The sequence below is a fragment of the Dryobates pubescens genome, chromosome 3 (assembly GCF_014839835.1).
Source record: "Dryobates pubescens isolate bDryPub1 chromosome 3, bDryPub1.pri, whole genome shotgun sequence".
Taxonomy (NCBI): domain Eukaryota; kingdom Metazoa; phylum Chordata; class Aves; order Piciformes; family Picidae; genus Dryobates; species Dryobates pubescens.
In genome coordinates, this window is record NC_071614.1 from 49,364,080 (window position 1) to 49,387,405 (window position 23,326).

The window sequence follows — 23,326 nt, forward strand, 5'->3', positions numbered from 1 at the left end:
ACAGGAACTTTAAAACCGTCAAACAAATGTCCCTCTGTGTTTCTTTATAAGCTGCCAGCTCCTCTGCTGCTTGCCAAGAGAAGAGAGCCTCCGGTAGTGCTTTGTGTTTACAGCCTTCACTCAGGCAGTGCTCGTAAAGTCTTGTGTGCTGCTGGAGAATGCTGGTTTCCAGCTTTTAATAGTTTATTTGCAGACCTAGCATCAGAAGCTTGTGATCTTCCCTAACTTGTGTGCGAGGACTGATCAGATCTTGGTCTGCAGGTCCAAATGCGGTCAGAATGCTGTAGGGGAGAGGGTCTCTCATTAATGTGGCTAGATCTCTCTCAGTACGATAAAAACAGAGCTTCTGCCCACCTCTGTCACTGAACTCCTGTAACACAGTGCATGAGAAAGAGCTCTGGGCCTGTTCCACTTCCCAAGTTCCATTTGAAGTGTGTAGCTGGCTGCTGCCTTTCGATGTATCCCAAAGGGTTTTGGTTTCCCATGCTCAGGGATTCTGTAGGTTGCAGACAGGTGGCTCGTTTGTGGCGTGGGTATGGTTAAATGCTTGGGAGCATCTGCTGCTGCAGTAGAAAACTTAGGGACTTTCTGGTAGAAAGTTGCTTTAAAACTGAGGAAAGGACACACTATATAAGCTGAAAACTGGTACTAAAGTGATTCTTGAGCTTGTAAGATGTGCTTCTGCTCAGACTGGCTTTCCTCAGGTAAGCCACACATCTCTTCTGACCAGTGGTCAAATGTTCTCACCAGCAGGACTGCTGATGCAGGAATGGCCAAGTGGTCCTTTGACTGTCACATTGGGTATGCTCAAAAAATTAGAAAGAGCTGCATTTAATAGATGATGCCTCCCTTACTTTTTTGACCTGATTGTCTGCTTGCAGATGTCCTTTTTCATCTGTTGTTGATTCCTGTACTGCTGGACTTTAAAAAGTGACTGTGGAATAAACCACAGACTGCTCTGTAGGTGCTGTGTAGGATTACCAATGTGGGGACGGGGCAGACTGCTACAACTGAGCTGGAAGCACCTTGCAGCTTGTCAAATGGGCTTTGTGAGACTTCAAAACCACAGTCTGGTTTACAGCAGCTTTACATTTAGCTCAAAGCTACAAGGCTGCTTGTGATTGGTGGTGAGCAATCCACGTTAGCACCTTTTGCTAACGGGTTTGTGAAAGCTCGAGAACAGGGTGGAAGAAGACAGGTATGGCAGGGGTTCAGGATGCCATTGTTGGCTCCATCAGATATGCTGTATGGAGTTCTGACTTTATCTAGACATTGAGCAATGAGGTGATATGTAAGTTTACAAGAACCTGAGGCTATTTTTTTGTTCTAATATTCCAGTCGGAGCAGCAGCGGAAACAACAGGAGGCTGAGAAGCAGCATCGGCAGGAGAGGAAGAGTCTGCGGCGCTCCGCCAGCCATCTCAGGAGCAAGCGTGGAAGGGGACGCCTCTTCCATTGATGGGTTCTTTTTGGTGGCTGGCTTTTGCCAGGAACTCTTCATGTGGAAGCGAATCTTCTTCAAATTGGGACACAGTGCCAATGTATTTGTCTTTTCTGATTCACTGATGAACACAAACCAGACCCTACTGAGCTCGGTTCAATAATGAGAAGTTCATGCCAGTAAAAGTATTGACCAAAGGACACCGGGAATGTGCTGTGTCAGAGTCCAGTGTGAGCTGCATTTGTGCAGGAGTCACCAGCACCTGGTTATTGTGTAAACCTCTGAATTTTTATGTAAGAATTTAGCTTTTCCACAAACTGCCTGTCATTTTTATTGAACTTCAGAGCGGCGGAGTTTTCCTTTCTGAAGTCTTTATTCGTGCGTGCTTAGCTCAGGGGTAAGTTACTTCCTCTAACACTTTATCTGGACAAGAGCCCCATGGATTTTTCTCTTATGGTTCTTGAAGGATGACACACAATAGTGCTTTATAAAAACTGACTCTTTTTATTTTCTTGGTTTGCCTTGGAAGCCAGGAGACGTTGGGAATGCCTGATTTAGATTCCTCTAAGTCCCTCTATAAGGCAGCTCTCTTGCCATGGTGATGTGCAAAGGGGAATCTCAGGAGGAGAGTCTTGCCAAGTTAAATTTTGAGCCTTGCCTTCGTTTGGAATCCTTAGGAACGGGTTTAATGTTTTGGTGAGGCAGCTATGGTTTAACATGTCTGTGTTCACAGAACAAGCACATGAAGGCCGTGCCCGAGGCTGCCTCTTGTTGGTTTAGTTAGATAATGCAGGTTCTAGTTGAAGCTACTTCAGTGCAAACCTTGGTTTCTCATAGGCTGCTGTTGTTGTTTGTCATGTGCTCATATTTATTTTCTTCTCCCTGATTTAATTTTACCTGCTTTAATTCCTTCCTTCTGTTTTCAATGATATTCTGCACTTGGATTTTTCCTCTTTAAAATGTAGTTTGTAGTCATCACCTCTCTGTCCTTGCATTCTGCTAAAGGATGTCTCTCAACAGCTGTGTTTTACCTCTAGCTGCCTAATTTCTGCGTTGTCCATAAGCTTCTTAGGCTTGCAGTGTGACACAGAACTATCCATTGTTCCAGTGTCAATCCCCCTTCTAGCCACTGAGAAAATGTCATGCATTTGTGGTTGCTTCAGGGTACGTCCCTCTCTTTTGAGTTGTCTTTTGCTTACATTCAAGCCTTTGAAATCCAAGTGCAGTGAGAAGTAAAAGTTTGTACTAGACTAACATCCTAGCCCTGGAACGCTGTGTTATCTCTTAGTGGTCCTCTCCAAGCACTCCAGGTGTGTTCTCTTTATGTACGTGGCCAAGCTGAACATGGAAGGATTTATGGTGGAAGCTTGCCACTGTTCTGGCTGATACAGGGAGAACTGAGAATTAGGTGGACAGAACTGGCACCCTGAGAGCAGACATTCAGAGGCGTTTGCTCCTTCTCATGGTAGATGTTTGATCAAGAGCTGAGGTGCATTTATGGCTGGAGGCATCCTTCTTTCAGCAGAGAGTTTTGTAGAATGTCAAGAGCAGTAAGAAGAATGTGATTTATCTGCAGCATAGCCATGAACTGGTGTCTTGGTCCGGAGAGGGACAGAGACTCAGTTCTTTTGAACATTCCCCTGTTGTGAAATGAGAGGCACAAACGAGGCCAAAATATCAACAGCTCGACTATTTATTGCATAAATAAAGTGGATGGATCAGAAGGGGAGAGAGAGAAAATAGAGAGGGAGAGAGAGAAGAGGAAAGGAATTATATTACCACACCCCTCACCCCCCCAAGACAGTTTGAGTCTGTGGAGGAAAGGTGCTGCAGGAGATACTGGGTCTGTAGAGAAAGGGTGCTGAGGCTTTGGCTGGAGAAGAGAGGTGGTCCTCTGGGCAGCCTCTTCAGCTCCATGAGTTGCAGCAGGCAGAACTTAGGACATGGAGAGAAGGTTCACTCTGCTTCTTCCAGGCTCCATGGCCTCTTTTCTTCACAGCAGCATTGTCCAGGCTCTTCCTTCTCTCATGCTTTCCTTCGCAGCGGCGTGGTCCTTCTCCTGTGTCTTTCTTCATCTGTGTTTTTTGGTTCTGCGTTTTTCTTCTTCTGAGCCAGTAGTTGCTCAAGTCTTTTACACAGTTTTTTTTTAGTCCTTAGCTATGTGTCCCAAGTATTGTCCCTCAGGAAATTGGGCCAGGCGGTGAATCCATTGTCTCACCATCCTCCCTTTCCTGGGTACTTGATGGGTGGAGATTATCTTGTCTTATGCATGGCATGGCATTTAACAAGTCACAGTCTCACAGTAGGTTGGAAGAGACCCCAAGGATCATCAAGTCCAACCTGTCCCAACAGACCTCACGACTAGACCATGGCACCAAGTGCCACATCCAATCTCCCCTTGAACACCTCCAGGGACGGGGACTCCACCACCTCCCTGGGCAGCACATCCCAATGACGAACGACTCGCTCAGTGAAGAACTTTCTCCTCACCTCGAGTCTAAACCTCCCCTGGCACAGCTTGAGACTGTGTCCCCTTGTTCTGGTGCTGGTTGCCAGGGAGAAGAGACCAACCCCTTCCTGTCTACAACCACCTTTCAGGTAGTTGTAGAGGGCAATGAGGTCACCCCTGAGCCTTCTCTTCTCCAGGCTAAACAACCTCAGCTCCCTCAGCCTCTCCTCACAGGGCTGTGCTCAAGGCCTCTCCCCAGCCTTGTTGCCCTTCTCTGGACACGTTCAAGTGTCTCGATGTCCTTCTTAAACTGAGGGGCCCAGAACTGGACACAGGACTCAAGGTGTGGCCTAACCAATGCAGAGTCCAGGGGCACAATGACCTCCCTGCTCCTGCTGGCCACACTATTCCTAATGCAGGCCAGGATGCCACTGGCCCTCTTGGCCACCTGGGCACACTGCTGGCTCATGTTTAGGTGGGTGTCAATCAGCACCCCCAGGTCCCTCTCTGTTTGGCAGCTCTCCAGCCACTCTGACCCCAGCCTGTAGCTCTGCATGGGGTTGCCGTGGCCAAAGTGCAGCCCCTGGCACTTGGACTTGTTAAATGCCATCCTGTTGGCCTCTGCCCATCTGTCCAGTCGGTCGAGGTCCCTCTGCAGAGCCTTTCCACCCTCTAACTGACCAACATCTGTTCCCAACTTGGTGTCATCTGCAAACTTGCTGATGACTGACTCAACCCCCTCATCCAGATCATCAATGAAGATGTTAAAGAGGATGGGGCCCAGCACTGATCCCTGGGGGACGCCACTGGTGCCTGGCCGCCAGCTGGATGTGGCACCATTCACCACCACTCTCTGGGCTCAGCCTCCAGCCAGTTCCTAACCCAGCTCAGAGTGTTGCTGTCCAAGCCATGAGCTGACAGCTTAGCCAGCAGTTTACTGTGGGGGACGGTGTCAAAGGCCTTGCTGAAGTCCAGGTAGACCACATCCACAGCCTGCCCCACAGCCACCAGACGGGTCACCTGATCATAGAAGGAGATCAGGTTGGAGAGGCAGGACCTGCCCTTCCTAAACCCATGCTGGCTGGACCTGAGCCCTTGGCCATCCTTCAGGTGCGCAGTTATTGCTGCCAGGATAATCTGCTCCATCACTTTCCCTGGCACTGAGGTCAGGCTGCCAGGCCTGGAGTTTCCAGGTTCCTCCATCCGTCCCTTCTTGTGGATGGTGACCACACTGGCCAGTTTCCAGTCATCTGGGACCTCTCCAGTGAGCCAGAACTGGAGGAAAATGATGGAGAGCGGCTTGGCAGCTCACCTGCCAGCTCTCTCAGCAGTCCAAGTGCCGGGTGCTGCACTTTGGCCACGGCAACCCCATGCAGGGCTACAGGCTGGGGTCAGAGTGGCTGAGAGCTGCCAAACAGAGAGGGACCTGGGGGTGCTGATTGACACCCACCTAAACATGAGCCAGCAGTGTGCCCAGGTGGCCAAGAGGGCCAGTGGCATCCTGGCCTGTATTAGGAACAATGTGGCCAGCAGGAGCAGGGAGGTCATTGTGCCCCTGGACTCTGCATTGGTTAGGCCACACCTTGAGTCCTGTGTCCAGTTCTGGGCCCCTCAGTTTAAGAAGGACATCGAGACACTTGAGTGTGTCCAGAGAAGGGCAACAAGGCTGGGGAGAGGCCTTGAGCACAGCCCTGTGAGGAGAGGCTGAGGGAGCTGAGGTTGTTTAGCCTGGAGAAGAGGAGGCTCAGGGGTGACCTCATTGCCCTCTACAGCTACCTGAAAGGTAATTGAAGACAGGAGGGGGTTGGTCTCTTCTCCCAAGCACCCAGCACCAGAACAAGGGGACACAGTCTCAAGCTGTGCCAGGGGAGGTTTAGACTCGAGGTGAGGAAAAAGTTCTTCACTGAGTGAGTCGTTCGTCATTGGGATGTGCTGCCCAGGGAGGTGGTGGAGTCACCGTCCCTGGAGGTGTTCAAGGGGAGATTGGACGTGGCACTTGGTGCCATGGTCTAGTCGTGAGGTCTGTTGGGACAGGTTGGACTTGATGATCCTTGGGGTCTCTTCCAACCTTAGTGATACTGTGAGACTGTGATATTCTCGAAGGTGGCCTCGGTCGTTGGTTTTATCTTTGTTGAGTCACATCAGGAGAGACAAGCTTTAGTCTCTCACAGCTGGGTTTGAAATGGTGAACTTTCAGAAGAAATACCCATTTTAGGCTGTTTTGGACTCTTGTGACTGACACTGATTTGGGTCAGTGTATGCTTTGATCTTCGTGCACTTCCATGTACCTTGTTGTGATAATACTGACCGTGTATTTAGGCTGGAGCCTGCGTGGTTAGAGGAATCAGTATTGAACCACCACTGCCCCGCTCAGAAGCTGAGCTGCTGCTGGATCCTTTTTGATAGTTAAGGTTCATGCTGCGAGGTAAGAGTGGTCAGATGTTGTGGCCTCGTGGCAACTGCTTGTTTCACGTGTGTGAGAATTCAGTGATGAGGATCAGTTTAAAAATCCCTGTAATTAAACTTACAGATAAGGCTTAAATGTGAGTAAAACGCTAGCAAGATACAGAAAAGGCCAAGATCTGAGGCACAGCCTATACTTAATGCTTTCTTACTCCACATTAGTTTCCTTCAGACAGCCTACTAGTCACTGAGCAAACAGCCTGTGCCACTTGCTTTCTAAAGTGCTGTTCCCAAGCCAAGCAGCATGCTGTGCTCCTGTGGCTAGTGTAATTGTCTGAAATGGAGAACATCCACCAGTTTGTACAAAGCAAGGGAAAGGTTTTCTGTACCACACTGCTGGGATTTACTAGCCGAACAAAACAGTGCAATGTGATGGCAAATACTGCCCTGAGTAGCAGGGGAAGTGTGTCCACATTTTTATACTGCAGTTTGTCTGTGTGTGGAGCTTAAAGCAGATGTGGCCTGAGACTGCCAGCTTCAGGAGTTGTTGAAGGAGGCATAGCAGTTATTTTTCAAATGAGTTCAAATGACCTCAGTGCCAGGGAAAGTGATGGAGCAGATTATCCTGGCGGCAATAACTGCACACCTGAAGGATGGCCAAGGGCTCAGGTCCAGCCAGCATGGATTTAGGAAGGGCAGGTCCTGCCTCTCCAACCTCATGGTCTAATCGTGAGGTCTGTTGGAACAGGTTGGACTTGATGATCCTTGGGGTCTCTTCCAACCTTAGTTACTGTGATACTGTGAGTTGTTGGTGTCTTGCACTGGCCTTTTGTGTTCCACATGCTTCTGTGGGGGGAGTGAGTGATGCACTTGAACTCTAGGGAGGAAGGGCCAGCTTGCAGATGCAGGACAGTGAAGCAGTACAAATCTTACCAGGGAAGGCTGTGCAATGTCTGATTAACGTCTGCGGAAACCCCACAGGTGTAGTGGAGTCTGCCTTGAGGAGAAATGGATTAGTGCACTTTAGAGGACCTCTCCAGTCTGATGAGTCTTGGTTGTGGGTGTAAGGAAGAGGCGTGCAGCATTAATTGGCTGAAGGCACTTTCCTGCTCTGTGCCATCCTTCAGCTGAGTCACTCACTAGTTGGCTTTTTTTAATCTCTTTCATAAAGATTAAATACTTTTTTTGCTTGCTCCCATAGCTAATATATTTTGTCTGATCTTGGGAAGTATGGGGTTTTTAAGCTGAGTGGAAGCACATAAATCTATTCATAAACTTCAGTTCTTGATCGTTATCTCTGTTTCAAAGCCTGTTTTACTCAACAAGTAACTTTGAACATAAAGATGTAGGCTTATTCTAGCACCAAAGTGAACAATTTATAGTACAGCCTGCAGAAAATAGTAGGTTGTAACAGAGGTTGTAGTTCACACAGAGGAAAAAAAACCTCCTGCCTTTTAAAGACTCTGTAGATGGATAACTAACCTTGAGACACAGCTCATAAGCCATTCTGTCCTTAAAACTGCTTATTGACTGCTTTCCACACTCATAGATTTGAGGAGTGGCTTGGGTTGGAAGGGACCTTAAAGCTCAGCCAGCTCCAACCCCCCCACCATGGGCAGGGACACCTCCCACCAGCCCAGGCTGCTCAGGGCCTCATCCAGCCTGGTCTTGAACCCCTCCAGGGAGGGGACATCCACAGCCTCCCTGGGCAGCCTGTGCCAGTCTCCCCACCCTCACTGTCAGCAATTTCTTCCTCATCTCCAGTCTCAATCTGCTCTCCAAGCTTCAATCCATTCCCTCTCATCCTGTCACTACAAGCCCTTGTCAAAAGTCCCTTCTTGGCTTTCTTGTAGGCCCCTTTCAGGTGCTCCTTGCCCTACCTGTAATTTAAGCATTCTCTGCTCCATTCCTCTCTCTGATGACTCTGTTTTTAACTGCATTTTAGTATCCCTTCCTCCTTTGTTTCTTAATTTGGCCCAGATCCTAGATCCCCCTGAGGCATAGTGGCACATTCCGAGTTGCAATGCTACGTTGTCCTGCAGCATTGCTGTGTGAAACGCTGCTGAGCATCCCATGGCACAGACTGGTTTGCACACATGCAGCAGAAGCGGAGTAAGCTGATTTCTGCCCAAGTGAATGAAAGCTGCAGTGGCTGTAAATCATCCATGCTGCTGTCAATTCAGAAATGCATCTGTCTGCAGACCATGCTGCCAGAATCTCATCTGCTGGTGTTTGTCTGCATAGTGTTTCAGAGCAGTGTATGTGCAAGGAGCGAAGATCAATCCTGAGCATGTTTCAGTCATTTTTCTCTTACTGTTTGAAAGAGATAACTGCAGAAGTAAGTGCTGCATTCCTTTGTCAGCCACATTCAGTTAGAGTACAAGTGTGGTAATGTTACAGCAGGATCATGACTGAGTTTAAAACCCTGTGGTTCCCAGTGTGGTCATGCTTCACATGGGGGTCAGCTTACCTATGGAGGCACCTCCTTGTTCCCATTGGATTCTTCACTGAATGGGGCAAAAGTGAAAGTCCCATTTCCTCATTAAAGAGACAACTAGGCAGTTGAAGTGGGAAATACCAGCCCAGCCCTAATCAGAATTTATACTCCCAATTCCTGAAACCACCCTTCCCTTCCCTACAGCAGTTTCTGCCAAAGCTGCTCTGTCTCTCCTACTCATTATCTCTTGTTTTAACATCTGACTGTTTCTTGTGGGGTGCCTCACTGCACTCCATTTACTCTGTTAAATGCAGAAGCTTTAGCACAAATTAGTGCAGATAAGGCACAGATCTGAAAATAAGTACTAAAGTGGTAGTGGCAGAGGGGCTGTGTATAGGCACATCTCGACCAGAATGGATTTCTGCCCAGTGGGAGTGCGCATCAAAGTGCGCAGTGGGGCTTCAGAGAGCTGGCACGCTCCTTTTTCGTCACTGGTCACAGGCAGGGAGGAATACTGCTTTAACTCCCCAAAATTCCCCTCTTCCTGCTCTGTGTGTATCTGTGCTGCTGTGCCAGCTCTACTGTGGTCAGAGCCTGGGTGTTTGGTGTGGGGTTGTGGTTTACAATTTTCTCAAGAGCCTTCCTGCTGCGTTAGCGAAATTGCGATGTCCAAAGACGCTTATGCACAGTTCCATTATGTGCAATTGCACAAGAGTCAGCATTCACAAGCACTCCAGCTGTACACCAGGAGTCTTACAGACATCCCATTTGTCACTGTTTCTTCTGCAAATATATTTTCTTATGTATTTTAACCTTTGCAATGCTGCAACTTCGTATCACGAGTGGAGTGCATAAAGTAGTGGGCTCCAAAGGCCACATGCTTCCTGGTAAAATGCTTAATCATCTTATGCAGATGAGAATGCCATGAAAAAGTGGTTATCTTGTCTTTTAGGATTTTACTGATATTCCCATAGAGTGCATCCAAAGGGAAGTTTGCAGCCCTCCCACCACAGCTGCTGTGTGTTTCTCCTAACAGAGGTAACTGGGAGATTGCCCAACAGGACGATGACACCGCTGCACTGAAAGTGTGAGGCAATGTTTTACACAGATCTCCACAGCAAATAAATATTCTCCATCTGAGATACCTCAAACAGGTTACAACAAATCACTTTTGCACAATGCCATGGTAACTGCACTGCTGCCATTTAAATACTTCTATGAGCAGAGATGATCACGCTCCGGTGCTTGGGACGGGGCCTGCCGCTGCTCAGTTTGCAAGCAGAGGCATGGGGAGGGCAGCACGGGTGTTGTCTGGCCTCTGCACGTGGCTGGGGACTGGTGTCACTGCAGTAACCTCTGTGTGAGGGAAGACAGAAGTGTTGATAAACTCAGGGAAAGTTATTTGAGGAGAATGTGAAGGAGATAATCCTTTATTTCTGTGCTTGGTCTCTCAAACTGCCAGAGCTTACAGTCAAAACTGGCAGAAGATGGAAACTTCTCCAGAGCAGAGATGAGGCATGAGGCTATTTCAGGTGTTCAAGAAGTGCTTGACTTCCCTGGAGTGGTGGAATGAAAGCTGACTTCAGTGGTGGCACTTTGGGTAGATGTGTGGAGGGCAGGGCTGCCAGGTTATGGAGAATGTTGAATGTGAGCGGTGCAAGGGAGACTTCACACCCAGGTGAAGAGAGTGCTGAAGGAGGACATAACCAAGAAAGCAAGGCAGCACTTTCCCAGATGATCTCTTTCTATTTTAACTTCTTATGTACATTGCATCTCCTGGAGCAATGCCTAGAGAGTTAATGACCAGTGGTGGGATTCTGTCTTGGCCTTTAGTGATACTTACAGGGTTCCTCTTAATCACAGAATAGCAAGGGACCTCTCATGTCGGTTAAGAGGTTGCCCCTGAAGACTGGGGGAAGCAAAGCCCCTTCCTTCAAAGAGGGCCCAGTACCTGACATTAGAGGAATTGTTCATAGGTACTCTTTTTGCAAAGTATCTCTGTCTAGTAAGGCAGTCAGCAAAACAGTTGGGAAGGAGGGGGGATAGGAGAGAAGGAAAACCATTTGACATCTGGCCAAATGCTTCTCTTGGAACACTTTCCACAAGAGCCTATTAATACAGATGTGGTGCTTTCAAGAGCTGAAATGAAGCTGTCGTGGTTCAGGGTTTTCAGTGAAGGCTGCTGAGCTTTTTGTGTTGCCACCATTATCTCCTGGAGGGTGAGGTCCTGTCCTGATCTGCTTTGGTTTCTTACACCTCAGTGTCTTTTTAAAAACTGGATTCCTCCAGCCAGCATCACAAAGTTACTAGAGCTGCCCAAGTAGAAGTAGTAATGCAAACTATTTCATACTTTTTTTTTGCTTCCCCACCTCCTCCAGCATCTGGAGTTCCTGGGGGTTGGATAATTGGGCACTATAGTCACGAGGCCTGAGTCAGTCAGTGCCAGTGTGGAGCCCCAGTCTGAGCTGGCTGAATTGTTAGCTAATAAGTCCTAACAGCAAAGCACTTTCTGCACTGAGTAGAAACAGTGAGGAGGAAAACTACTATTGGTGCTGATGATTTTTTAAGTAGTGTAGTTGGGATTTGGGGACAACTAACTGAGAGGAGCTAAGTGAAATTAGCTTTGGAGCTCCTGACTGAGCTCCACTACTGGCTTCCTTCATGCATCTGTTCTCTATCACCTCACCGAGTAGCACATCTTGGGGGTGTCTAAAACATGCATCAGCATATAGAGCGAACTGAAAGCTGGCTGGGCTGAAGAGTCTGTCACTAAGTAAGGTGCTCGTACAGCCAGCAAACCTCTGCCACGCTAGGTTGTGTCATTCCATAGGGAGAATTTCTGCCCCTTGGCTAGGGCAGGAATTTGGACTGGCCTTGAGTCCTGCTCAGAGTTCAGAGGGGCCTGAGTCTAAGGCAGCTCAGAAATTGTCAGTGCAAGGCTGTCCTGAGAGCTTAGTAACAGCTGTGCTGCTGTTCTCTCTACCATGAGTTCTCTGAGCAGCCTTCCTGGTCTTCCTTGAAAGCCTGGAGTTTGTCCGTGCATTTTGAGGCCAGTGTGTCCAGGAATATCTTCGGTGCTTCAGGAGGGTGTCTGGGGGTCCTCACCACCAAGTTAATTATAAATAAGACAACAGATTATGTTTTTTTTTCTTTTTCTGTTTTACTTCTGATGGGTTAAGAAATCAGCAGTGTTTCCTTTTGTGTGGTTTGTGCCTTGAAACCCTGGATCCTGCTCACAGAGATGTCTGTAGCCAGTCAGGATCAGTTCATGTCTTAAATGCCATTTTTGGTTGGATTGTATATGTAGAAGGCTTTGAAGTTTACTCTGAAGAACAGGTTGAGTATCTGTAGGTGACTGCACAAGTTACAGGATTAGAATACATAGAATACATAGAATAAACCAGGTTGGAAGAGACCTTCAAGATCATCGCGTCCAACCCATCAACCAATCCAACACCACCCAAACAACTAACCCACGGCACCAAGCACCCCATCAAGTCTCCTCCTGAAAACCTCCAGTGATGGCGACTCCACCACCTCCCCAGGCAGCCCATTCCAATGGGCAATCACTCTCTCTGTGTAGAATTTCTTCCTAACCTCCAGTGGTACCCTGGAGCGCTGCACTGTGATGGTGTAGCCCACGTCCACGTGGTGCTGTGGCACTTGTTTCTACCGAACAGTCACACAGCTATCAGCACTATTTGGTGACAGCCTTAGCTGGATATGGCCTCTGTGTCCTTTGTACCTCAGCTGTGTGTGCTCCTCCAGCTTCTTGAAGCCTGCAGATTCCAGCACCCACATCTGCTGCTGCTCAAGGAGACGCTTCTCAGTGCTAGTGCTGTGCCTGGCTTTGTGGCTTTGCCTGAGCTTTGCTCCAGTCCCTGACTTTGAGGAGACAGCGAGACAGCTGCTCCCTTTTTGTCATCTTTGTAACAACTCTTTGTGCTGAAGACTTCTTTCAAGGCCCTTTTAAGACGTCTCTTTTCCAGACTGAAGCCCTGAACTACTCAGTTGTGCCTTGTACAGAAGCTGCCCCATGGTTGGGATATCTGCTAACATACAAGCAACTCAGTGCTCTTCAGTTTCTGAGTTCCTGATATGAATTTGCCTTTTGCTTGGGAACTTGGTTTCTGTCAGCCACGGTGGGGTAAGAGGGGTGGTCCTGTGCGTTGAGTTGTCATACACAGGAAGGAAAAGGTGACAGTAAATGGACAGCTTCCCTAACAGAAGAGTAGTGGTGGAGCCCTGTGCTCTTCCCTGTAGTTTTAAGCAATTTGAAAAGACAAATCATCACCCAGGGGAAAAAGAAGAATAGGCTGAAAAGAGCTGTAGAAAAATTCGGTAAACCTGGGTAGAAAGCAAAGTGACAGCTGTCACTGTGGCATGCTCGAGAGTGGCACATCAGCTGTGCAGAGTCAGACAGGCAGGGAGACCCAGTCAGCTGCAGGGGCAGGCCGGGGAGCGCTCAGCTCGTGGCTGGCATTCAGGCAAGATCTTATCACTGGAGAAGGTTCTCTGAAAACACTGATTCAGTGTCAAATGTTACTGGAGATGAGAGGGGAGGAAGAGAAGAATAACTTAGCAGATATCTGTGCTGGTGTGCTGTGGGTGTTCAGCTCTGCTCCCCTCACTGTAAGGAAGGGTGTGGTGTAACCATTAACTGAAAAACATGACATGAAGACATGAAGAGCTTCCTTGTACAGAATGATTAAACACTGTGGCACTTTGGAGCTTAGAGACAAAGGCAGCTGAGCAGCTGTATGGTAGAAGCCTATAAAACAGCTGGAAGGAGGGAAGCAGGTTACAAACCCACTGTAGAATGTTCTTCATAGTGGAAGGTCCAGGTGCCACCAAATGAAACCATCAGGCAGCAGGGCTGGGACACACACCTGGAGTATTTCTGTGTGCCATGTGCAGATACATTGGAAAGCTCCTATGAAAGCCAGGCACAGGTACCAGTTCGAGAAGGCGTGAGATGTGCTCGCAAGCAGCAGCTCTACTGAGAACCTGAATGCCATTCCCAGCTCAAGAAATCCTTAAATCAGTGATTGCCTGAACCTGGCAGCAGGTTTTGAGACAAAGGTCACTTTGTACCTGTCCTGTTCCTTACACCCTCCCTTCCATACCCACAATGGAGCAGGGAACTTTGGTCAGCCTGTTTGTGTTGCTGTGGGCGTGCTTGAGGCTTTGCAGCTGCCATCGCAGGAGCTTAAGAGTGGCTTAGCTGAACATCTCTGTGCTGTGGAAGTAGGTAGAGCTCATCCTGCTTCAGAAGGGAAGCCAAATTTAGGGACCTCCAAATGTCACTGATCCTCTTCACTGCAGTTCTGTGGAAATGGTGAGTGGAAGTGCCTGCCCCAGCCTCACCTCTGGGCTGTGGCTGGGATGTGACAGAGAGGGGTCCTGGCTGCTGAAGGGCAAGAAAGGCTGCAGCTAGGGCACAGCCTGCAGCTGGGATGTCATCTTTTCACCATTGCAATCACCATGGAGGCTGAGGGTGAGTTTCCTCTGGAGTGCACTAGAGCAAGCATGCCAGGATGTGACTCAAGGGTCAGCCTAAGCCTTAGGTCAGGTCTGTGGGAGCCAGAGCCAACATCATGTGGGTTTACCTTGCCACTGACAGTCTGCCTGTGGAGGAGGGCAAGTGGCACAATGAGGTTGCCTCAAGCCCTGAGTCCGTAGGGATGATCATATTGCTCTCCAAGGGCTGCAGGGACTCAGCCCAATCTCACCCTGAACTGAAGGGAAATGGCTGCTCCACCATGCCTCCCTCCATCCTTCCTCATTGACATCTGTTGCCATGGTTATCTCTACCACATCCCACTCCTCTCCAGCACAAAACAATTTGTCCAACAGGTTTTGTTCTCTTAATTACATTATCAAAGGAGTGCAGATTGGCTCGGGCTTGGCCAGAGGTGGGTCTGACTTGGAGCTGGAGGAACTTCTCGAAGCTTACAGGATCCATGCCAGTAGTTGCCTCCCCTGATACCAAGGTGCCCTAAGCACAAATCCTACACAGAAAGCTACAGCCTTTTTTCCCAGAGACTGACTTCAAGGTCTTCTGTTATTAACAGACAGAAGGTAACTGAACCTCTCACTTTCAGTCGAGCCCATCAGCCCTTAGTCCTGAGGACTAGAGCAGAGTCTAACCACAAATACCCAAGCCTGGAAATCCTTCCTCAGAGGCAAAACAGCTTCTGGTTCTGACCAGCTCTTGTGAAGAAGCTGAAGGTTCCTTCCATGGCCCTATCAGGCTTGTTACGAGGCCAAGCTCTCAACGTGTTTGATGGCTCCTGCCCAACTCAGCCTCATAGTGTACCACACAAAATAGGAGTAACACCCAGTCAGAACCACAAGCAAACCACTTCAGTGTGACTCTCATGTTCTACAAGCAGTAACTGCTAACGGCTCCCTCCAGTCCAGAAGGTGTTCCACCTCAAGCCCAAATCCTTACCTGTGGGGTGAGACCTTTCCCTGAGGCTGCTGAAATAAGAATTGAAGTAAGTCAAAATGTTGTCAGCTTGTTTTCAGCTGCTCCTGACAAGCTCTGCAGTGATCAGAGCATGCTTGTTTGTTTTTGTTGCATTCATTAAGTGCCCAAAACGTTAAAGCAGAAAAGGATGTGTTTGTGGAATAAAAGCTGGCTGGAAGAGAGCCAACGTGACGGCTGGTAGTCTTGAAGATAGAGTCTGACAGGACATAAGCTCTGCTGTTCTGAAAGTACTTCTGTGTTCAACACAAAGCAAAGGAATTGCAGCTCCTTGAGCCAGGCACACTGCAGCCCTCGCATGAGAGCTGCAGGAGGGAGCTGCTGTGGTATCAGCCCATCCTTGTCTGTGCGTCCTCATTAGCTCCCAGCATTAGGGAAATCAAAGATTGCATTGCAACATCCTAGCCAGGAGCCTAATGAGTGTTTGCAGGGAGCAACTTTTTGTGCAGTTCTGGCTGTTTAACCTCTGATGGGAATTCCTCTGATGTTTTAAGCAGCATTCTTGAAGGATTTGGGCACCACTGACAACAGGGGCAAGAAGACTGGGGTCTGTTACAGGAGCTGCCTTCATCTCTTTACATCTCAGAAGCAAGGCAATTTGGGGTAGGGCTCCCCTTGCACAGCAAGCTAGACAGCTGTCCTGTACACACAATGTTAGCTTGGACTCAGAAACAAGCATTTGATAGCCTGTGGTTCCAAGGTTGCTCTAGGAAGCATCACTCATTGCACCCAAACCAACAGTCACATCTTCACAGGTTGGACTTGATGATCCTTGGGGTCTCTTCCAACCTTAGTGATACTGTGATCTTTTGCAGATTCTGGGACAGCTTCCTCAGGTGAGGTTGGGATAACCCCACTCAGAGTGGTGTAGAAGTAACTGACCCTGCTCACAGGGAGGTTTCTGTCCACATGCCTCCCACTCTCTGTACTAACCGTGACAAAATTTTGGGGTAAGTTTGTTGTCTGCAGCTGTGAACTCAGCCACTGGCTTCCCACTGAGTTTTCCACTTCCTTGAAAGTAATTAAACCCAAGCAGTCTCCGTTTCTAGCTCACCTAAAATAATTTGTATTCATTTTTCTGTGCAGCAATGCAAGCACTCCCTCTGTTCCCTTCCACAGCAAAAGCTGCACGTCCCTAATCCTGGGATTTACTCAAGCAACTACAGAGGATCCTGAAATGGCTTCTCCTCAAACTGCTTTGTCTCCAGATGGAGACAATGACCAATTTGTCCAATTCTCACCACATATATTAAGATCAAAGGCAGACCTCAAAACATTAGCAACTAATTTCAGTATTATAGTTCTAGTAAAATAAAAGCATGCCACTATTAGGCAACATCTCTTTTGTATATGGTAACTTCATTGAATTCTGAGGGCTTGCTTTCTTCTCAGATAGAATTAATCATAGCTCCAAATTTGCAGCAGGGTGGCAGATGGCAGCAGTTTGGGTATGGCCCCAGCAGGAGCAGGGAGAGAGGCAGAACAGTGTTAATAATAATTTATTTTTTCTCCTTATTCTAATAAAATTCTTCAGTGTTAGAAACGCACTGTGCGGGGTCTCATTTTCACCAGGCTTGGTAGCAGATGTTGGTTTGGTCTGTGTCTGTGCAAGCAAAAGTGGAACAGGGCAGTCTTCTGGGCAGCCTATTTGGATAAGCCCAGGGAGGAGCTGCCAGCCTTGAGATCTGAGGAGTGCTGATCATGAACAGGGAAAGAATTCAGGTGCTAAGGAATAACATCTCGGTAGTCTGGGAGGCAAAGGCAAGCATCAGTCGCTTGCCCTCGCTGAACCAGAGGATAGCCCCTTCCATTGGAAGCGCTGCTGTGGGCAGGCCTCTGCCCTCTCAGCTCCCAGCACAGCTGATGGCCTTTGGATCTGCACCAGCAGCCCTTTGGAAGGCACAATGCTGTCACCCAGCTCTGAGGCTCTACCTCAACCCTCTAACTCAGCAGCTCTGATGAAGACAAAGGTCTGAAGCAGAGCCTGCCAACTCAGTCTTACATCAGCTTACGCCAGGAGCTCAGGAGAACAGGGAGCTACCAGCACGTGGCCCATGGATCCCTTGTCCTACCAGCCTGCCTTGGGATACTCACGTCCTGTTTATATCCCTTCCAAATGGAAGCAAGTGTGAAAGGAGGCAGAAGCTGGATTTAATGTGGGGCTCTCCTGTGGGGACACAGAAGTCCAAAGTATGAGCTGCAGAAAGGGTCTGGAGAGGAAAAGGTGCAGGTCACCTAAGCTTGGTATTTGCCACCAGTTAGTGTGAGCAGGCAAATCAAAGATGATGAGAGGACTGTGTCTGAAACCACCACCTCTGAGTCATATCCTGGTGCTCACCTGATGGCTGAAATAGGGCTGCTCTTGCCAGCAAGATTCATGGCCTAGGTGGAGCCTGTCCCTGCAGCTGCTGGACAGGACTGCCCAGAGGTGAGAGGTGTTCAAGATAAGACACAAGTGCGGGAGTAAACTTGGAGGCTGTGACAACCTGAGGTCCATCTTCCCATCTCTTCTGAGGCATGAACTAGTCTCTGGACTGCTGCACTGAGAATGCTCTTTGCAATTTCCTTTGGATACATCTCTCCTGTAATGAATGTGGCAGCTGCTGCTTGGACTGTCAGTGACCCCCACTGTAGGTGACCTCTCCCCAGTGGGACTTCAAGGAGCCATGGGTGCTACAAATGCTGTGCGAAGTTTGCTGACATGGTGAGAGGGGGACGCCAGAGCTCTTGGCTAAGGTGATATTTGTTTTCAATGAATCCCTTTAGGGTGCTGTCCTTCCTGTCACCATCCCCTGAGTTGCCATGCTGGCACAGGCAATGGGTAAGGTGGGATGGTGGCAGTGGTGTGGATGCCTTTATCTAATTCCCCATGCCGTCAGCTGAGGAACCAGGGTTCAGTTTTGAGCCCTGCCTGCCTGAAGCACTGCAAGATAAAGGGGATGCCTGAAACCACTGCAGCAAAACTTGTTAGAGCTGCTATGCCAGAGCCTGGAGTTAAAAAGAGTTTTTTTCCCATGTGGTCATGCCAGAAGAGATGACCACAACTCACTCCTTGCTCTGGAGTCCTGGCTTTTGCAATACCCTGATTTAAACACTTCCACACCTCAGTGGCTCCAAGGTTACCAATGGGGCCAAGTGTCCTGCTTCCAGGGAAAGCTTTGCAAGAGGGACTTGGGTCTCAGAGCTACAGCTGCTCTGTCAGGGCAGCTCAGAACAATGCAGTCACTGCTGAAGCCTCTGCTCTGGCTCCCTGCACCCTCATTGCCTGGCGTGGCCCTTCTGTCCCTGTGCGATCAGCAGCGATGCGAGTCCATCTCTTGTTTCATTTGGAGATGACCTGTGACATCACCCTCACACAGCCCTTAATTCTCAAACATTTATATGTATTTCGAGCTGAAACAATGCATGGACTGATGATCTTGTGGGCATTTTGTGTCTGCTCCTGCTCCAGCCAGCAGCCCTGCTGTGACCTGCCGCAGGCACCTTGTGTGCGCTGCCTAATCCTCACCGCAGCTCCACAGAGCCTCTTAAAGGCTCAGCTGCAAGCTCATTTATGGCAACCCAGAGCAGCCATCAGCTCACTTCTGACTTTCCAAGGCTTCCTGACCCTCTGCCCAGCTCATTCCAGCAGCAGGAGGGCAAGAGGGGAGTTTTGTTGGGTGCAGGTCAGCTCTTCAGCCAATCACTGCAGCTCTGACAGTTCTTGCCAGGTGGGAACTGGACACTGGCTTCATCAGATGAAATGATTTCCTAGCCAAGATTTAGTGGCATCTGGATAGATGTCCTTTGCTTTCTTAAGAGATTTTTCTATTATTCATCCCAGATTCTGTGGCCCTGGGTCTTGTATTATCTGACTGTAGCTTTTCATCCAGCTACTTGCAGTGGGGCATTTCTGTGCACACAATCACAGCAGATAAATCTCTTCTGAAAAGATAATCCTCATCTCTGTAATCAGCATGCTCTAGTAATCCCCACAAACAAATGGGCTGTGGAAAGCCTTTTACTAGGTCAGTGTCACCACAGATGTGCTTGTTTTGGTCTCTGTTTTTGGTCTGGTGTCATCTGTGTAGCAGGAGGTGTTTCGGGGAGATCAAGAAGTTAGGTGACGGTGTGCACACGCAGGAGCTGCTAATGTGCATCGTGCATGCATCTGCTGCTTGGTGGTCAAGGGATCAGGCCCAGCCAGCATGGCTTTAGGAAGGGCAGGCCCTGCCTCACCAACCTCATCTCCTTCTATGCCCAGGTGACTGCCTGGTGGATATGGGGCAGGCTGTGGATGTAGTCTACCTGGACTTCAGCAAGGCCTTTGACACCGTCCCCCACAGCAAACTCCTGGCCAAGCTGTCAGCCCATGGCTTGGACAGCAGCTCTCTGAGCGGGCTGAGGAGCTGGCTGGAAGCTGAACCCAGTGAGTGGTGGTGAATGGTGCCACAGCCAGCTGGCAGCCAGGCACCAGTGGTGTGCCCCAAGGATCAGTACTGGGCCCCATGCTCTTTAACATCTTTATTGATGATCTGGATGAGGGCATTGAGTCCATCATCAGTAAAGTTGCAGATGACACCAAGCTGGGGGCAGGAGTTGATCTGCTGGAGGGCAGAGAGGCTCTGCAGAGGGACCTCGACAGGCTGGGCAGATGGGCAGAGGCCAAGGGCAGGAGATTGAACACATCCAAGTGCCAGGTGCTGCACATTGGCCACAACAACCCCATGCAGAGCTACAGGCTGGGGTCAGAGTGGCTGAAGAGCAGCCAGGTGGAAAGGGACCTGGGGGCACTGGTCGATGGTAGGCTGAACATGAGCCTGCAGGGTGCCCAGGCAGCCAAGAGGGCCAATGGCATCCTGGCCTGCATCAGGAACAGTGTGGCCAGCAGGAGCAGGGAGGTCTTCTGCCCCTGTACACTGCACTGGTTAGGCCACACCTTGAGTCCTGTGTCCAGTTCTGGGCCCCTCAGGTTAGGAAAGATATTGAGCTGCTGGAAGGTGTCCAGAGAAGGGCAACAAAGCTGGGGAGGGGTCTGGAGCACAGCCCTGGGAGGAGAGGCTGAGGGAGCTGGGGTTGCTTAGCCTGGAGAAGAGGAGACTCAGGGGAGATCTTCTTGCTCTCTCCAACTCCCTGAAGGGAGGTTGCAGCCAGGTGGGGATTGGTCTCTACTCCCAGACAACCAGCACCAGAACAAGAGGACACAGTCTCAAGCTGTGCCAGGGGAGGTTTAGGCTGGAGGTTAGGAAGAAATTCTACACAGAGAGAGTGATTGGCCAATGGGATGTGCTGCCCAGGGAGGTGGTGGAGTCACCATCATTGGAGGTGTTCAGGGCAAGGCTTGACAGGATGCTTGGTTGCATGGTTTAGTTGATTAGGTGGTGTTGGATGATAGGTTGGACACTATGATCTCAAAGGTCTCTTCCAACCAGGTCTGGTCTGGTCTATTCTATTCTATTTCAGCTGAGGAAGGTGATAATGGAGGCAGTGTTCCTGTTCTGGTGATGTGTTGCAAAAAGCGTTCCTCTGTGTCTCTCTTTTTCTCCACACAAGCTCCAATGTTGCCACTCTCAACTGCAGAGCAGCCAGAGCCAGGCAAGGGGGCACCAGGCAGCTGAAGACTGTAGAAATCTGCTCTGGAATCGGTCCAGGTGCAGAGCCCCCCCAGCCCTGGTGTCACAAACATCCTGGACATCTGTTCCAATGTGGCATCTTCATTAGCAGTGTCCTTGGCTGTGGCTGCTGATAGTGGCTGTGTTTGTGCTGCAGAGATGGATGTGTGGGGATTGCTTGGCTCAGAATAACAATGGTGCTTCCTGCCCTGCAGAGCAGCCAGGCTGGGGCACAGCAGCCGTGGAAACCTCTTTTGGCTTCCTCATGAAGCTGAGTGTCTGGAAGGGAGGATGGTCCTCCAGCTGGGACACTGGGCTGGTAGGGCTGCACTGCAGTTGTAGCTTTTATCTGTGCTTTCCCGTGTGATTTCGAGAGTCACTTGGACTCTGCGTTGTGCTGCGAGGAGGAGCGGTGAGTGCCTGTTGCAGTCATGGAATTTCTGTCTTCGTCGTAGGACGTGGTCACGAGAGCCTCACAAGTGAAGAGTATGAGAGAAGAAGAAAAGCCAGCAGGCTGCAGCACTCTGGGATCCTGCCTGGTGACGGTGAAGCTGTCAGTGACAGGAATCCTTGGAGTTTGGTAGGGTTTCTTGGTGTCCCTACAGACATCTGGATTTCATCTCTTTGTAGTTAGGGAGGTCTCTGAAGTGTGCAGCCTGAACCCGTGGAGAAACTTTACCCTGCTCTGTGTAACTTTCAGATTTGCCCACGAGGGAAAGTTGGTGTGAGGTTGCCATGGCTGTGTTCCTGCAGCACTGCCATCACTGACAGATGGGCCCAGCCCTTGCTAATCTGTTTTAAAATATCTGTTTCGGGTGGAACTGCTCTCAGGAGCAGGCCCTCGGATCTGCAGCATGATCAAGCTGGAGACCACTATGTTTGTTTGTCTCTGCTGTATTCACTGAGAATCTGGTGAGAAGCCCACACACCTTGGAGAGCTGTCTGGCAGCCCTGGATAGCATCTGGATTTCATGGCTAGTGACTCTTCCCTGGCCTTTTCTCACGTGCTTGTCACTCAGCAGAAGGTGTCTTTACGAGGGGACCTGACCAGAGTGAGATGGGGAAGGGCTTTGCTGTAGAGACAGGGCTGGACCTCAGAGCAAGGAACCAGGAGGGGAGGGTGTAAGTCACTGGCTGGGGGTTCACAAGACCCTTGGGACTAGCAGTAGGCTGCTACAAAGCCATGTTCTTGGCTGGTCAAAGCTGTTGGTGCTCTTTTCGAGTTGGATGTCCCACAGACTGTGAATGTCTCCCTTCAAAGAGAAGGATCCAACAGCAACAGCTTAGAAACTTTATTTATTTATTTGTGTGAAGCTTGCTAAGAATTGATAAGCTGAATTGTTTCTCACTCTTCCCCCCCCCCCCCCCCCCCCCCCAAGATGGCTCCTTGAGTGCAAGTACTAATAACAAAGAAGTTAGGCTTGAGGCCACTACAGTGCAATTTATGACTGAGTCGGTGGCCATATTCCAGTGAATCTTGACTGAGAAATTCAAGACCCTTTTGCTTCCCATGTAGCTACATCCTTAGCTGCTCCAGCAGACAGTTTAATGCCCCAGCTGGAGCTCCCTCTGCAAGCAGCCCCCTCTGTGCTCTGAGCAACAGGAAGGTGCTCCTTTTGCCAGCATGGCTGGTGCCAGAGCAGGGACCTCTTGCAGAGGGCTGGCCAGCCACTTCTGACGCTGCTGCTCCTGTTTCCGAGGGGAGCACAGGTTTTTGCAGCTACAGTTAAATCAGGTAGCTGCTGTTTCAGTTGTTGACAGCTAGCTTTGGCGTACTTAAACCCACGGCTTCAGGGCACTCTGCCAGCGTGAGCCGCAGCAGCCTGCTGGTGCACCAGGGGGAACCTGCAGTGGAAGCTCTGAGGCTGGAGCAGTTTAGCAGGGATTGAACAGCTACAGTCTGAAGCCTGTTGTTTAATATTGCCATTAGTCAGGCTGCTGAGAGCAGTTTGAACATGGCTTTGCTTAAGCCATTTCCTAAACCAGTCTTTAAAGCGTGTCCCTACCCTGGTGCAGAACTCTGAGCACAGAGTTTTTTGTTCCCCTGCAGTGCCCTGGACCAGCTCTTACTTGTGCAACTTACTCAAATCAGAACACAAAATACTACTTTGATACTTGGAAAGAGAGTCTGGTAAAGTCTCAGATCTTATCCTTTCTGTTTAAGAATGTGCCAATTAAAACTGCTGAAGACAAGCTTTAAAAAAGACAGGAAGTCAAACCAAAAAATATCCACCCTTCATGTGCTACAAAGCTGCAGAAAAGCTTAAGGAGTTAAAAATACTCCCGCAGAACCACTGGAGCTCAAAATACTTTCACAGCACCATTCAATCTTTTTATCTTTCCAAGGTCCAATGTGTCTTTCTTGTCAGTGTGCTTTGGTTATGCTCCTTTATGATATCTCTCCCTCTCCACTTCCAGCCCACAAGGCTAAATATGCTTTATTTTCCTCATGGTACATTTACCCCTTCCTGTCCTTGCCTCCTCAAACTCTTCCCGGAGGTCTGGGATTGTCTGAA

General features: G+C 49.3%; 1 protein-coding gene across 1 annotated transcript in view; it reads left to right on the forward strand.

The window, feature by feature from the left end:
• NOL10 (nucleolar protein 10) overlaps positions 1–2,898 on the forward strand; it is a 51,511-nt gene extending 48,613 nt beyond the window's left edge. The window contains exon 21 of the mRNA XM_054180120.1: positions 1,339–2,898. Coding sequence (XP_054036095.1) covers positions 1,339–1,458 — 120 coding nt within the window. The 3' untranslated portion in view covers positions 1,459–2,898. The remainder of the gene's footprint in view (positions 1–1,338) is intronic.
• Positions 2,899–23,326: the final 20,428 nt, after the last annotated feature.